Consider the following 13,848-nt stretch of genomic DNA (forward strand, 5'->3'; position numbering starts at 1 on the left):
TCAGGTCACACATACTGTCAGTATACTTAACTTCGTAACAATAAAAGAAATATTCTAAGTCAAAAGCCAGATTTGCAGAACAGATTTATTTTAAAAGTTTCCTACTTTGGATACACAGGCTACTGGCCTGCTGAAACACCTTCTATTAAAAAGGCTCATATAGAATTTGCTGGTTCTGGTCCCTGAAGTTACAGAATTGTTCAGAAAGCTTCAGATTGATTTTTTTTAAAAATCAGATACCAGCCACACAGTAGTAGAGAAAACAATGACCTCTTCCCAACAGTGATCATTATAGATGTGTTGGATCAGCAAGACACATAGCAGCAAAATGTCAATGGATTAGCTGGAGAAGTGAAGAATATATTTCATTTTATCACTATGAAGCTCAGCTTTGTCAAAAGCAAAAATAACAATAAAAATACACAATACATACTTAATAAAATAACCTGAATAGTCACTATAGAGGCGTCTAGCAAAAAAGGTATGTCTAGCAAAAAAGAGCTATCATGCAATTTCAGAAATGTAAACTTACCAATGACTCTCCATCACCAGACACTGCAAAAAGAAAACACAGTAAATTTAAGGAAAGTTTGCATAGTCTAGCCCACCTCAATATTGAAAATGACAAAACATAGTATAAAGACCTTCTCATACCAAAGAACGCTGGGTTTATGAAGTCTTCAGAAGCTAACTATTACACCTTTAAAGACAATTCAGATTCACCTTAAGTTAAATTGCACTTGCACCAAAGCTGCCATTTTGACATCAAAGATTTTCGCACAGGAAATAGAAAGATGCATTCAGAAGGCATGTAGATCACATTTCTCCCCTCAAAGATCAACACATTTTGTTTCTACATTAATGTTGTAATTACAGTTACTTTATTTTGCTAGACCACTATGAGCCCGCTCCTCTCCCTGAACATGGATGCTAACACGTAGATTAACATTTTTTCATGAATTTGCAATTGTTGAGACGTGGCCTTGTACTGTAACCAGTAAGGAACAGGGTGGCGTTTATTTTGGTTTGTCAAAAAACAAAAACAACCCACAACACCAAAACCAACACCACCCAAATAAACCCCAACCAAAACCAGATTTCCCTCTTCTACTTAGGTGCCATGGTACTGTGATCCAACTATGAAAGTGATAATTTGGCTCAGTCTATTCAAGTTGAAAATGCCAGCAGATGCCATATTCTTATCTTTCTTACACAGCTACCTCCAGAGTTATGTCCTTTACATATTTTAAAAAAACAATGTAAAACCATGAGGCAAACAAATCTCCATCCCTTTCTGAAAGCAGCAACTACTTGTAACAAGAATAAAAAAAAAATTACAAAGTTGTTTAAGTTAAAGGACATGTCTGTACCAAACAAACTCCAACTTCGGAAATACTTATCACTTCTTTCTTATCCCCATGTACACAGGGATTTGCAGTGGTATTTAGAAGTGACAGGTAATACATAATAGCCCATGACTGAATCAAGAACTAATGTCCGTTTTGTTCAGTACGTCTCTGAAGTCCACAAAGTAAAACTGCTTCTTCCATCCGTGTTTAAAAAAAAAAAAAGAGTACAATGGGAGATGTATCAGGAAGAAATAACGTTTTGGAATTTATCTGAATTTTTTTAAATGTGTGAGTACACACCTAATATTAGATAACTAGGAAAATTAAGAAGGTTATGTATCAAGCATTAGGGAACACCAATAAATCACAGAAGAAACCACAGGAATTTCCATTACTTAACACAAAGGTTTAAATGAAATCAATATGCTATAACTTGATCAACGCTGGAATAGATTTCTTTACATATTAAAAATCACAAATTGATGCACGGAGCCATCCTGTGGTAAAACAAGTCAACTTCTTTAGGAGATTCTTCTACATGAGACTCTTCCCATACTACGTATCCTGTCTACACAGCACACCTAATGGCCAAATTCTACAGAATAACGTCAGAATGAATTGATTCGTTCGGATGGGCTGCAGTTTGCTATCTTCCTCTAGTAAGAAGAAAGCATACAATGCAACAGCATAAACAGATTATAGGTTTAAGCTGTATAAATACAAATACATATAAATAAAACACAACGTATTTTAAGAATCCTACATTCTCGATTTCCAAGCTTACCCTTTATTGGGCTGAAGAAGTTAAAAAAAGAATCATTAGGTACTTGTTTAGTAATTGTCCGAACTGTGCCTCGACCCTTGTGTTTCTGTTTTTTCTTGATTGTTTTAACTGTAACATTTTTTCCTTTCTTCCAGTCAATAGTACACCTAGAGACAACATGCAGGAAACAGTATTTTAACACAAGACATCAGCAAAAATAAGGAACTGAGCATTAGAGCAACAAAGATCAAGGCAAAGATCGCTTACCATTCTTTAAAGCTAGTTTTACTCACACTGGCAACTTAATCTACTTGACAAGAGGTCAAATAGACCTACTGTAGTGCTAGAGACTATGTATATGTTGGACATATCAAATATTACCCTAAATGAAAAAGCTAAATAGTTTTTTCAGAATTTTTCTTCCAACAGACTAGTAGAAAACAATACGTTATGTCCTCTCACTACAGGTCAAAGCGGTATCCAGTTACCCTAAAAATAAATGCACAAAGAGTAGCCAAGAGGCGGCACATTTTAGCTCTCCAAAGAACAGCGCTGAGACTGACTTGGCAGTCGAGTACAGCAAGCTAGAAAGAGCTTACTTTTCAGTTCCTTTCTGCTACTGTGCAAACTGACACTTTTATCTCAATTAAGAGTCTTTCTCCATCCACCTGTAGTTTTACCCAAAACTGCACATGGCAAAGAATGAGTGGTGAACACAGCTAGTTCTCTTCTAATGGAAATAATGGTGTCACAGTAACCCTTAAGTGCCTCAAAATATCTTCTCCCATACATAAATCATCAAAGTCAAGAGTTTTATAGTTAACCTGTATAAAGTCACAGAAAAAATGTTTTCCTGCTCTACTTACTCCAGTATCTATAACCTTCATCAGGAAACATGAACCGAAATCAAACTTTTGACCTACCAGCAATTTTAGAAAGAGATTCCTCCTCTGTAAGACTTAAACAGAAAACATTTTGCTGGAATTAACTAAAGTTTTCTTCAAAATGCACTACCCTTTTACTTAGGCACAACTTTCACTGAACATTCAAGCAGACATTTTGCCTTGCTGTGTGTAAATACTCTATTCAAAAGCTAACATGTAGCACTAAAAGTCAAAAGGTTTTGAGGTTGCCAGAGTACCTTCAAGACAGCAAGTATCCGACATTCCTTAAGGGTTAAACAAAAAAAACTACACAACAAAAAAATAACAAACCACAACAAAAAAAAAACCCCTCAACCCCATCCTTGAAGGAGAGGCAAAAAGAAAAAAAAAAAACAAAAAACAATCAAACACACCACACCAAGGAAGCTAAAAAAAGGGACAATAAGGTGCTCTGGTGTGACACTGAACATTGGTTACAGAGCAGAGATCACAGATTGGAAGAGAATGGGTTTGGTTAGACAGAATGAAAAAGTCTAACGTGGTGTCCAACTCACTAGACTTCCAGAACAGAGATGAGAATTCACCACCCCAATCTGTTTCTGAATATGTTTTGCCAAAAAAAAAAATTAAAAAAATGCTGCATTCTGAGTTCATTTGGAAGCACACAGCCACAATTGCCAGAACTAAACTGCACGGCCAGTGTGTTCCAGCCTCAAAACAGGCTGAAAGAACAAGAGTCCAGCATACCCTGAGACTACTCATCAGACTGAGAACTGGGGCGGTCTATGAAATGTAACAAATGAAATGAATTTAACCAATTATCTGGAAGTAAAAGGCTTCTTACCTCATTAACAATCTACTAAGTTTGAAAGGTTTAAGATTTAAAATGTACACTACATTGAAATGTATCTATACCTATATATCTGTTATTTCTGCATGCTGAGCCTGAGAGCACCATCATCCCTAAAAAAAAATCCCAGTTTTTAAGTCAGCAAAAGCTTTATTTTATCTTCATTGCCACAGTAAGAGAAAGCAGCATCTGGAAAATATGGACTATTACTTCAGAAGGTTTTTTGAATTTCAAGTTTTCCTTACCCCTCACAATCAACTATTTCAGGTCCTTCAAATGAAAAGGGATCTGTCTTGTCTGGCTCTGACTTCATCTTGTACGTTTTCGTCAGGACTGAATTAGAAAAGTAGTCGTTGGGCCCAAAGTGGAACTCTAATGAGAAAGACTGGAAGAAAGTTCCATTATAGTTTTGTTACCACTAATTTTTATCTTTGAAATAGTGAATCAGTAGAGTTACCTTAAATCACACTCTGAATACAGGAAAAAAAGTGAATTGATGGCAAACATATCTTTCAAACTACATCAGAAGGAGGAAGTGAAGAATGTTCAATTCTGAACGCGCAAGAAGCTAGAGCAACCTTGGCCAATTTCAACATTCAAATTCTAAGCAGATAGTCTACTACATTTTGTTCACCTTTACACATAAAACTGCCATCTTAAAAGCAACCACAGAAGTAAGTACTTTGAGAAAAGTCTTGGTTTAATTTTCTGTGGAAGCCTAGTCATCATCCCTGTTTTAACAGGATACAGCCTGAAGCAGGTGTTTCTGCTTACATTTGAGTTCACCCCTCCTCTGGCACCTGAAAATTGTTTGCAGAAATTCAGTTTCTTAATGGAAAACAAAAGGCTCCAGTTACAGAAACCCACAGCATAAACAATGCATCACTTTTCAAATCTGCAAAGCTTTCAAAAACTGACTGCACAATGCTTTACGTGCCCACTTTGCACTCAGGATCAATTATGAACTACTTAAAAGTAAAACAAAATTCAAACTGCCTCGGAACAGGGGAATCAGGTTTACAGCAGCACTGCTTTAGTTACTTGAAGGATGAAAAAGTCTCCTTTGGCAGGTCAGTTCAACAACACAGAAGGGCTGAAAGTCAAAATCCCCAACATTACCATATCTACTGCACAGCCACAGCGTGCATAACAGTTACCTGTTATGCATGTTATTGCCAGGTTACTAACCTGGCAATATGTTGCAAGATCTAGACCTAGTGCATACGTAAAACAGATCTGCTAATTGCCAAAACACACTAGCCTTTCAGACCACGTGTTGCATAGCACATGGATATACTTCCCCAGGCACTCTTCAGACTCAGACCAGAAAGTGGTCTGTCATCGCTCAAGTCTGTCTTGGCCTCCCCTCTTTTTAAACATCCACCATACGCAGACAGGATAACTAACTCTTGGGACAGCAGCCTCTTTGTCAAAGACATTTATCCCTCACTCATCTCCCAAAGGCCCCTTAGTCTTTTCGCACCATCTCCTTTCTATGACCACATGAATCTCCTGTGACAGAAATCTGGAAAGATAGTGGTCAAGGAGTGATGGGGACTGGTGGCAACAGCAGACTTCCCAATTCACATGCTCACAGTTTCAGGAAGCCCCTGGGAAACAGATGTGTACTGGAATATCTGTACTGGCTTCACATAGCCTATTTCAGCTTTACTTCCTTCCATTTCAAAGCAATTCGAGATAGCCAGTATGGTTTAGAGGTTGTCTTCAGCTAAGGCAAGTCTCTCTGGCAAACATGCTCAGGGGATGAATTACTAACTTAGCTTACCCACTACCAGTGAGTAACATTCACACCCAAATAATCCCACAAACTGTCACTGGGGTTATAAATACGTAGCCAGCAGCATTACTTAACATGCAGGATCCCAAGGACTAGCAAGACAAAAATTTCTGCAGAGACCGCATTTCAGTATTTCATTCCATACCTGATGATTAGGAGACAATAATAAGAGGCTTTAAGTTTCATAGACTATTTGAAGAGGTACAATAACCTTTCCAGTAGTCTTCATTTGGATATCTTTGCTTTTGATATCAGCTTACCTTAGTAGCACGTATTTCTAGATTTCCCATATAGTATGAGACATTCTCATGAAGTTCAAAAAAAGAGAACTTACTTACTTTAAGCTACTTAAGTCAGACCCAGATGCGTTATCCACATTTGAATATGCTAGCTAAGGATCCTGATGTCCAAATAGACATGTTATATAAGTACAAATTATATTTATACAAATATATGCAAGTTTATTCACGTGATTACAAAAAAATAAAAGCAAATAGCAAGGGAATCGCTTACACTTCATGCAGATAAAGTTTATAAATACAGGCTATAGCAAACAGAACTTTGTGAGCACCATTACTATAGCCAAGTAAATTTACTTATGGAGGACAGTAACTACAGTTAATCACTTTCTATCAACGGTAAATCAGAAAATTACTATCACCTATGTCTTTTAATTGCAAAACCTAATCCCCAGCAAAATTAGTGTATTTATTACACAGCAGTTATGTGAGCTTTTTACAGTACGAAGCTACCACTGCTGCAACAGTTTTCAATAGCCAGAGAATTTCAGGCAAGACAGTCACACACAACTGGACAACAGGTTTCACTCAAGTAGTTCAGAATGCATCCTTTTGTCTCCAAATACAGAAGGGACATGGAATTTGTCAGCCTTCCATTACTGGATTTCATGTAGCACTGGAATGGAACCTATTCACAGAAATATGCTGTCAAGAGGTTACGAACAGTGCAAGACAAGGTAATTGGTGTTTTAAGAGCAGTTCTTCAGCCTAAGGTACTGTAAAACAAAGCTGAATGAGAACACAAAAATGCTGTAGACAACAACAACTATTCCCAAATCATTCAAATGCCACTGAATAGATAAGCTTCAAGATAAAAAATCCCCACCAACTTCTAAGACGACTTCACCTTGTGCTTAAACAATTTGTTTTCTTCATAAAATTCATATCCCCTCCTTCAGCCACAGCAATATTTAGGAACTTAATTCCCAATTTTTCCTCTGTCCATACTACTCCCATTGCCTATTATCAGCTCAAGTTTTTTTGTTACCAATAGGAGAAAGATGAGGACTGAAAAAACAAAAACTTTGCTTCATCTGTTTTAACCTTTAAAAGGTACTTTAAGAGAGCCCTTCCATCTTTCTTACGTGAATCTTCAATGAAATATTTTTTGCATTTATTTTAGACTTTGTCAGAAGACTACAACTCCGTAAGACAAAATAAAAACCACCAGCTGTAGGCTAAAAGGCACAAGGATGATGTTTAAAGAAAGGATCTTTCTCCCTGTCTTGCCCTCAAAAGGAGTTCAAGGAATAAATATAGTCTGCGTGAATTAGATAAGCAACAGAACAACTTCTTTTCAAAGACAGTACCTGTTTCTGTACGCTTAACTTAAACAAGAAAATTTCCAAAAAAAAAAAGGCAAAATTGTACTTTAAAAATTACTCATTAGGTACACTTTTAAAAGACCACCTAATAAATTTTTCTATCCTTTTCAATAGGCACAGTACCAATCATCATGTTTTTTGATTAATATTATGAAGTCACATCTCTTCTTTTGCGAAATATTTGATACAGTAAGTAGCACCCAGACTTTTTTCCACAATTAATTTTCAAGTGAACCAAAAGCAGCCATGTAATTTTCTTAGTACGAGTAGCTAATTAGGAATTTGAGAGAGAAAGAAAGTGAAAACAAGACAGAATTGAGCCAGAATTGGCATCTAGAAACTACAATGATGTCAGAGGTATCCAGGCTAAGGATGAAAGAGCACAGGGTCAGGAAAGCTGAAGGTAAGTCTTTAAAAGGCAAAGCATGAAGATATTAGCCTAGAAAGAAACCCCCCCAAACACATTCCAGCTGAAGAGAACGGAATCAAAGTTTTGAAATGCTGTTCACTTCACTACTACAATCTGTATGAGAAAGAGAAAACTCACCATAGGTTGTCCAGGTTCAGAAAACTTAACTTTAATATCCTGCAGATGTTTCAATATTGGTTCATCATATTCCTTAAAAAAAAAAAAAGGAAATGCCTATTCAGCAGGCAATATTTAGAAGAACAAAATTTTAACCTAGCTTGCTTGTTCAACCTGTTCTTAAGAGAACCAAACCTTGTAATCATTTGACAATTTCAGCTAAAGTTCAGATTTGGATCTAAATTTCTTGATCGTAGTTCCAAATACCACATGTAAAATTCTCAATTGTTAGGCCTCCTCTTCAGTAAATAAAGCTGCTACAATGCTAGGCTGCATGACCATTACTGAAAATAAAACAACTTCATTCAGGATATTTATTGCTGGTGAGATTCATAGGAAGACAGGCTTCAGGGAAGTCTTCCTTAACAGCACTAAAAGCAATTGATATAACTGAGGGCAAAACTACATACAGCACTTCAGACAAATTCTACCAATCCATGGGTATGCTTATAATATCCTTGCAATAATAAATCCTTTATGGACCATAGGCAGTCCATAAGCAGTACATAAGCTTTGCTTTTTAGTATCTACAAAGGTTGTTACAAGATCATTTCTTGAACAATCCACACAGTGTTTAGCAGTTTGAGTCAGCTGTTCTACTTGTCCACCACTAGCCTTCCAAGCATCTTCAGGAATAATATTAAGAATTATGAGGACTCAAAGATTTGGTGTGTCACACACATTCCACAAGCACTCTCTATTAAATGGAAAAAGTACCAATTCATTTAACACGTCAGAAGTTATTCTTTTCACAGGAGAGACTTACTTGTACTAATTCACTTAGCATATCTACGTTCCTAAAGATAGTAAACCAGAAGTCCGGAATTCCTTTGACATTTGTCTCTTCTCCTTCCGCTTTTTCTTCTATTACTACTACATTTTTCAGGTCTCCCTGTGAAACAAATACAGAAACGTTTAAGAAATGAAATCACAGCTTCTAAATATATTTAATGAACAGAGGTAGATGTACAAAACATTTGCCATCTCTGAAGCTGTGTTTAAGGCACATTCAAAATTTACACTGTTTTTTCCCCCCTCACTAAATGAAGTTAAGAGACACGGGATTTATTTACACAACTAAACATATATACTTTTCATTCAGATTTACATTCAACTCATTTGGAATTCTTCTGTACAAAAATTAACCAGACCGAGTGACAGTTTTGCTGACTTGACAAATAGAAATAATAAAAAAACCCCACATTTCTATCTTTCTACAAACAGAAAAAACATAAATACGTTTCTGTTTTTCTATTCATCTTATTCCTGTAGCTTCATGTGCCATTTACAGTGTTTCATTTAAAAATTTCAAATTTAACTTTGTCTCCCGAAACACAGCTTTAGCTTCCCAATTTTGCAGAATACTCGGTAGAGTTGTTTTTCATGGTTTTTTTTTTCATTATTACATTGTTTTCAATTATTAATTTTTTGTGATACAAGATTGCCTATGCATAACTGATGTCAAACGTTACAAAAAAAGAATGACTAAGCCACTTCTCCATCCCCTCAGAAAACAGGAAATTCACGGTCTGAATTAGTTGTATTGCACCTTTCCTTTTACACCACTAGAGAGCAGCAAATACGTAAGATCTTCTGAACAGCAGCTACTTGGGTTATGACTAGCCAAGAATATGAAGAAGCAGTTTACTTGCCATCTAGACATGTTTCTGATCTTACAGTTGCATGGAACACGGCCCTGTCAATGCTGTATTTACACAAAGCCCGACAAACCTTTCTTGCTTATGCGCAGTGTACTGTGTCATGCTAATCTCATGAGATCAGTAAAAACAAAGAGAACAATTCCCTTTGTATACAGAACAGCATCCAAAGGAAACTGAAGGAAGGTGGGACAAGGAAAAAATTCAAAGAAAACCTGACAGAACAGCAAACACAGCATTGTAAGTAGGTCACTTCAAGAAAAAGCAGCAAGCCATGAGTATACACCTCCAAAAATGATGACAGGAGAATAAAAGGCAGCCTACAGATCTTATTATCCCTCCTAAATCTAGGTAGCTCCTACTCAATAGGCAAGTAATAATCCACTACCCAGCACACACTTTATTAGTTAAATTCCATTTTATGACTAGGTGACATCTGTGTATCTATTCTGTATTTATGAAAATGAAAGCTAGTTATGTCCCCCAAAATAAAGGGGACAGGCAGACAAACAGCCAGCCTTCTATTATCTTGGGGTATCATGTAGCACTGGAATGGAACCCATTATCAGACAGATACTGTTAAAAGGTTACGAACAGTGCAAAGGCAACTTTTCAATTCACTCAAGTTACAAAATTGAAAAAAGGCTAAACTAAAAGTTTAAAAGCTTTCACTGGACATTAACTATATTCATCACAATAACACATTACTGATAAAACCTTTATTTACAGAAGATGAGTCTTCCAATGGAAAACACCGTACAGGAATAAATTCTGAAAGATCTGATTTATCTGTAGTTCACTTCTCAACTTGTACTCACAGCTAGTTTTTCTTCTTCCTCATTTTCACTGTGCCACTCTGACTCTGCATCTGTGGGTTCAGCTTCCCCATTAATAAATTCTCTTCTCTGTGTTAAAAGAAAAACAACGTAATTGAAACGTAAAGTGACATACACGCAAACAGAACTGACTCAACTAGAAGGAAACAAAGTTTATACACATAGTCTTCCCACCTTATCAAAAAGGGGCTGATAGAGTGCTGCATATTTTCTCTCTAAATCGTGTACTTCTTCATAGAATTTAGCTTCTATATGGGCACATTTCACCTGCAGCTGTTTCAAGGCATCGATTCTTCTTTTCACTGCTTTTGGTAAACTAAAAAACAAAAGAATTCTCATAAGGTTAAAAGGTAGTTGCCTCAGCATTATTTAACTTATCACTGTGACATAGGCTGCTTATAACTAAATGCAATTTTTATAGAAAAAGTTCGTGTCAAACATACATATTTCTTCAAAACATGTTTCAAAAAGTTGAAGGAATCCTCCTACTATTCAAGCTGCTCTCAAAGGTGTTATCTTCTGTTCCATTCCCTGGGGCCACCACCCTCCCAGTGTAGTTCAAAGATCTGAAATTAATACCTTTGCTTACACCCAAACTTTGAGATTTGAGTTGTGTGGATCCATCTACAAAAAATAAGAACTGTGCATTCTACAGGGACAAGTTTTGATTCATGGACGATACTCAGAAAAGTACACACTGCCCATCTGTACTTTAAATCATTAAGCATTTATACATATTCAGGTAAAAAAAAAAAAAACGTTTTACAGTATTTATATTTAGTTTTAAAAGAGGTCTACCAGATATTCCTACTAAAGAATAAAAGCACGAATATGTACTAAAGGCAAATTTTTAAAGTTTAAATCTACTCTACAGTTAACATAAAACTAAGCTTCAAACTAAGAATTTACAAGTCCTGAACTTTCCACTACATCCTGGACAGCAACCTTATAGAAATAATCAGTCAATGCAGCACATATTCTGACAGAATAAGGGCCACAGAAGGAAACAAAGGGGGGCAAGAGGAGTTGTTTCTAACCAAAGTAATAATCACCAAGGAAAATACTGAACTGGACAAAGTTCTGTTTGAAATTTTGTGTGAACTAAAACTTGACTCTTCCTTCCTGAGCTAGGGCACTATGAATCACAGCAAGTAAACCATTTTTCTCAGTGAATCATTTGTTCCAATTTCCTACCTTAATTATACAGTAATAACATTCTATTATGCTTTCAGTATTTCAAGAATTTTATTATGCCCTATACTTACGTTTCAATGTAACTTGAAGGAGTAAGCGCTGTATTGTCAAGACGTTCCTGTAGAGCTGCCAAGACCTGTGGATTTTGCATCACTTGGTCTGCTAGCTTTTCTATGAAGACAGAAACCCACTTGTAAAATAAGTCTGAGTATACTTATAGCACTTTTGTCATACTGTGCATCTCACAGCAGTCACAATAAAAATACTCACTATTTTCCAAATCCCAAATCCCACCACTGTAGTTAATTAGTAGCTCAAGCAAAATTACTTCAGGATCAGATTTCAGAAAGATAAAATCGGACAATGACAGAAAACACATCTTTCTCTTTGCAAATATATCAGATCTTTGCTTTTAGAAGCAAGTGGTACATTGATGACATAAGCAAATATCCTGTCTTAGTGCAAACCAGGAATTTCTCTAGCCTCCCTCTGTACTAGCTGTAGCTCATAAGCCACATAAAAATTTGCAAGAGAACCACTGAATTATACTTCCAAGACATTAGTAGAAGTGTTTTCCAGTTAGTCTGACTCTTGGAAAAAAAATGAAAGGACAAACACTTTGTGTATTCTACAACAAAGCAGCATAGCACTACAACCACTTCTTTGACAACTACTAATTTTTTACATCAAGACGTTTTTACAGTCTGTAAGACTCCTCAGTCATCACAAGAGTTCACAGAAGACTTTTTTAAAAGATGTCAGAACTAAAATGCTTCTGGTTAAGAGATAAAATCCTTACTAAAAACCGCACAGGTGGTCACAGTGGAAAGACATTAGCCTCTCAAATCTTTCCATTCTTTCTCACTGCTCTTCTCTCCAGACATTAAAAACAAAATATAAATAGTGTGCATATCGCACACTAACTTCATGAAGCCTTTATATAGGTGGGTTTGTGTGTTGTTTTTTTATTTATTTTGTTGTTTGTTTGGGAGTGGTGGTGGTGGTTGTTTTTTCATAATCCAACTTGATCTAAGAATTATTCAGTGGCATCTACCAGTTTATATGTGACTTCCCATTGTTGGTCGACAAAGGCTTTCTTAAAAAAAAAAAGTAACTGAGACCTAAAGAACATTCAATGACCACATACATGAAAGCCATTTCACTGTAACTTAGAAATTTGAGCATTCAAGTTAATAGCAATGGAACTGCAGTTTTTCTGCATGCAGAAACATTAATTTGAAAAGCATTATTCAGCAGTAATCTGTAGACCACCCAAATGAAGAATAAAGGCCTCAAGAGTATATATTATAAAGATGCATTTTTCTACAAACAAGACAGTAAAGAACTAGTATACATACAGGACTGCTAATTTTAATAATTACGCTGATAAAGATTACATGTTGTTAACAGCTAGTCTATACAGGCCTTATTGCAAGCGTCTACTGTGTTATTTCATGTAATAGTGAAGCACAACATATGCAAAAATATTATCACATAGCCTTTATTTTGCTCTTGGCTGTGATAAACAGGGAAAACACCCAAGAGTGAAGAGTTAGTCTAGAAACCGTTGCTTTGCTTTCAATAGTGAACACACCTGTAGTTTTTACTGTAAAGGTTTTGGAACTGTAGATAAAGAAGCTTCAATAAACAAGGCAATAGGCTTATTCCACCTTTGTAATGTTACCTACTACTATGTTGTTCTTACCTTTTTTGTCGCTTCCATTTTTAGCGGCCTCCACAGAATCTGAAGCAGTATCTTCTGCTTTACTAGAACAATTAAAAGTGTAACATATTAAGAAAGGCATCGCCTTACAAAAGTGTTAACACTTGAGAACAAAAGTATTCTGAATTTTCAGTGTTTACTACAGGACAAGTTTTATAAACAAGTATGCCACTAAAGGACACGTATTTTACGTCTTCAAGGTTCTAAAACTTAAAAGTTTGGATATGGAACTAGTTCTCCTAAGATGAACAGGACGCAAAAGAAAGGCAAAAAAAATCCCCAAAGCCCCTCAAACCAAAATAAAACAGAAAAACCCCATACCAAAAAACACCAACAGATAAATTAATCTCATTAAGTAAATGGCTGGCCTTTCATCCATACTGGGTCGCTCTGGACAGGAAAATGTTATTACTCACAAGTGAAAATACAAGAAATCCTTTTAGTGTAAGTGATGAAGAAAAACATGAGAAAGGATATAGGTAAGAAAGGAAGATAAATGAGAGAAGCTCTTTGTTTCAGATGTCTATATCAAGTTGTTTTCATTAACAGCAAAAACGTTTGCTTCTGCTCTAAAAAGAGATGT

The 13,848-nt window shown here is 36.0% G+C and overlaps 1 protein-coding gene and 2 non-coding genes across 14 annotated transcripts in view; all 3 read right to left on the reverse strand.

Moving 5' to 3' along the window:
- The window catches only part of NAP1L4 (nucleosome assembly protein 1 like 4), a 28,808-nt gene that overhangs the window by 10,064 nt on the left and 4,896 nt on the right, over positions 1–13,848 (reverse strand). For 8 of the 12 annotated variants that reach the window (XR_012586821.1, XR_012586820.1, XR_012586822.1 and 5 more), the window contains 9 exons: positions 13,248–13,309; positions 11,614–11,713; positions 10,523–10,664; positions 10,331–10,417; positions 8,621–8,746; positions 7,816–7,887; positions 4,092–4,231; positions 2,134–2,279; positions 533–555 (listed from right to left, as the gene is read on the reverse strand). Coding sequence is in view for 8 of the 12 variants with exons in the window: in XM_074585727.1 (XP_074441828.1) it covers positions 533–555; positions 2,134–2,279; positions 4,092–4,231; positions 7,816–7,887; positions 8,621–8,746; positions 10,331–10,417; positions 10,523–10,664; positions 11,614–11,713; positions 13,248–13,309 (898 nt within the window). In the remaining 4 variants the exon portion in view is untranslated. The remainder of the gene's footprint in view (positions 1–532; positions 556–2,133; positions 2,280–4,091; positions 4,232–7,815; positions 7,888–8,620; positions 8,747–10,330; positions 10,418–10,522; positions 10,665–11,613; positions 11,714–13,247; positions 13,310–13,848) is intronic. The other 4 variants (XM_074585732.1, XM_074585735.1, XM_074585733.1 and 1 more) reach the window with 1 other exon arrangement.
- On the reverse strand, positions 6,494–6,614 carry LOC141743221 (small nucleolar RNA SNORA54). The gene has a single exon (XR_012586988.1). It is a non-coding gene; the product is annotated as a small nucleolar RNA SNORA54 (small nucleolar RNA).
- Positions 9,987–10,114, reverse strand: LOC141743222 (small nucleolar RNA SNORA54). Its single transcript, XR_012586989.1, has one exon. It is a non-coding gene; the product is annotated as a small nucleolar RNA SNORA54 (small nucleolar RNA).

The sequence above is a fragment of the Larus michahellis genome, chromosome 4 (assembly GCF_964199755.1).
Source record: "Larus michahellis chromosome 4, bLarMic1.1, whole genome shotgun sequence".
Lineage (NCBI taxonomy): Eukaryota > Metazoa > Chordata > Aves > Charadriiformes > Laridae > Larus > Larus michahellis.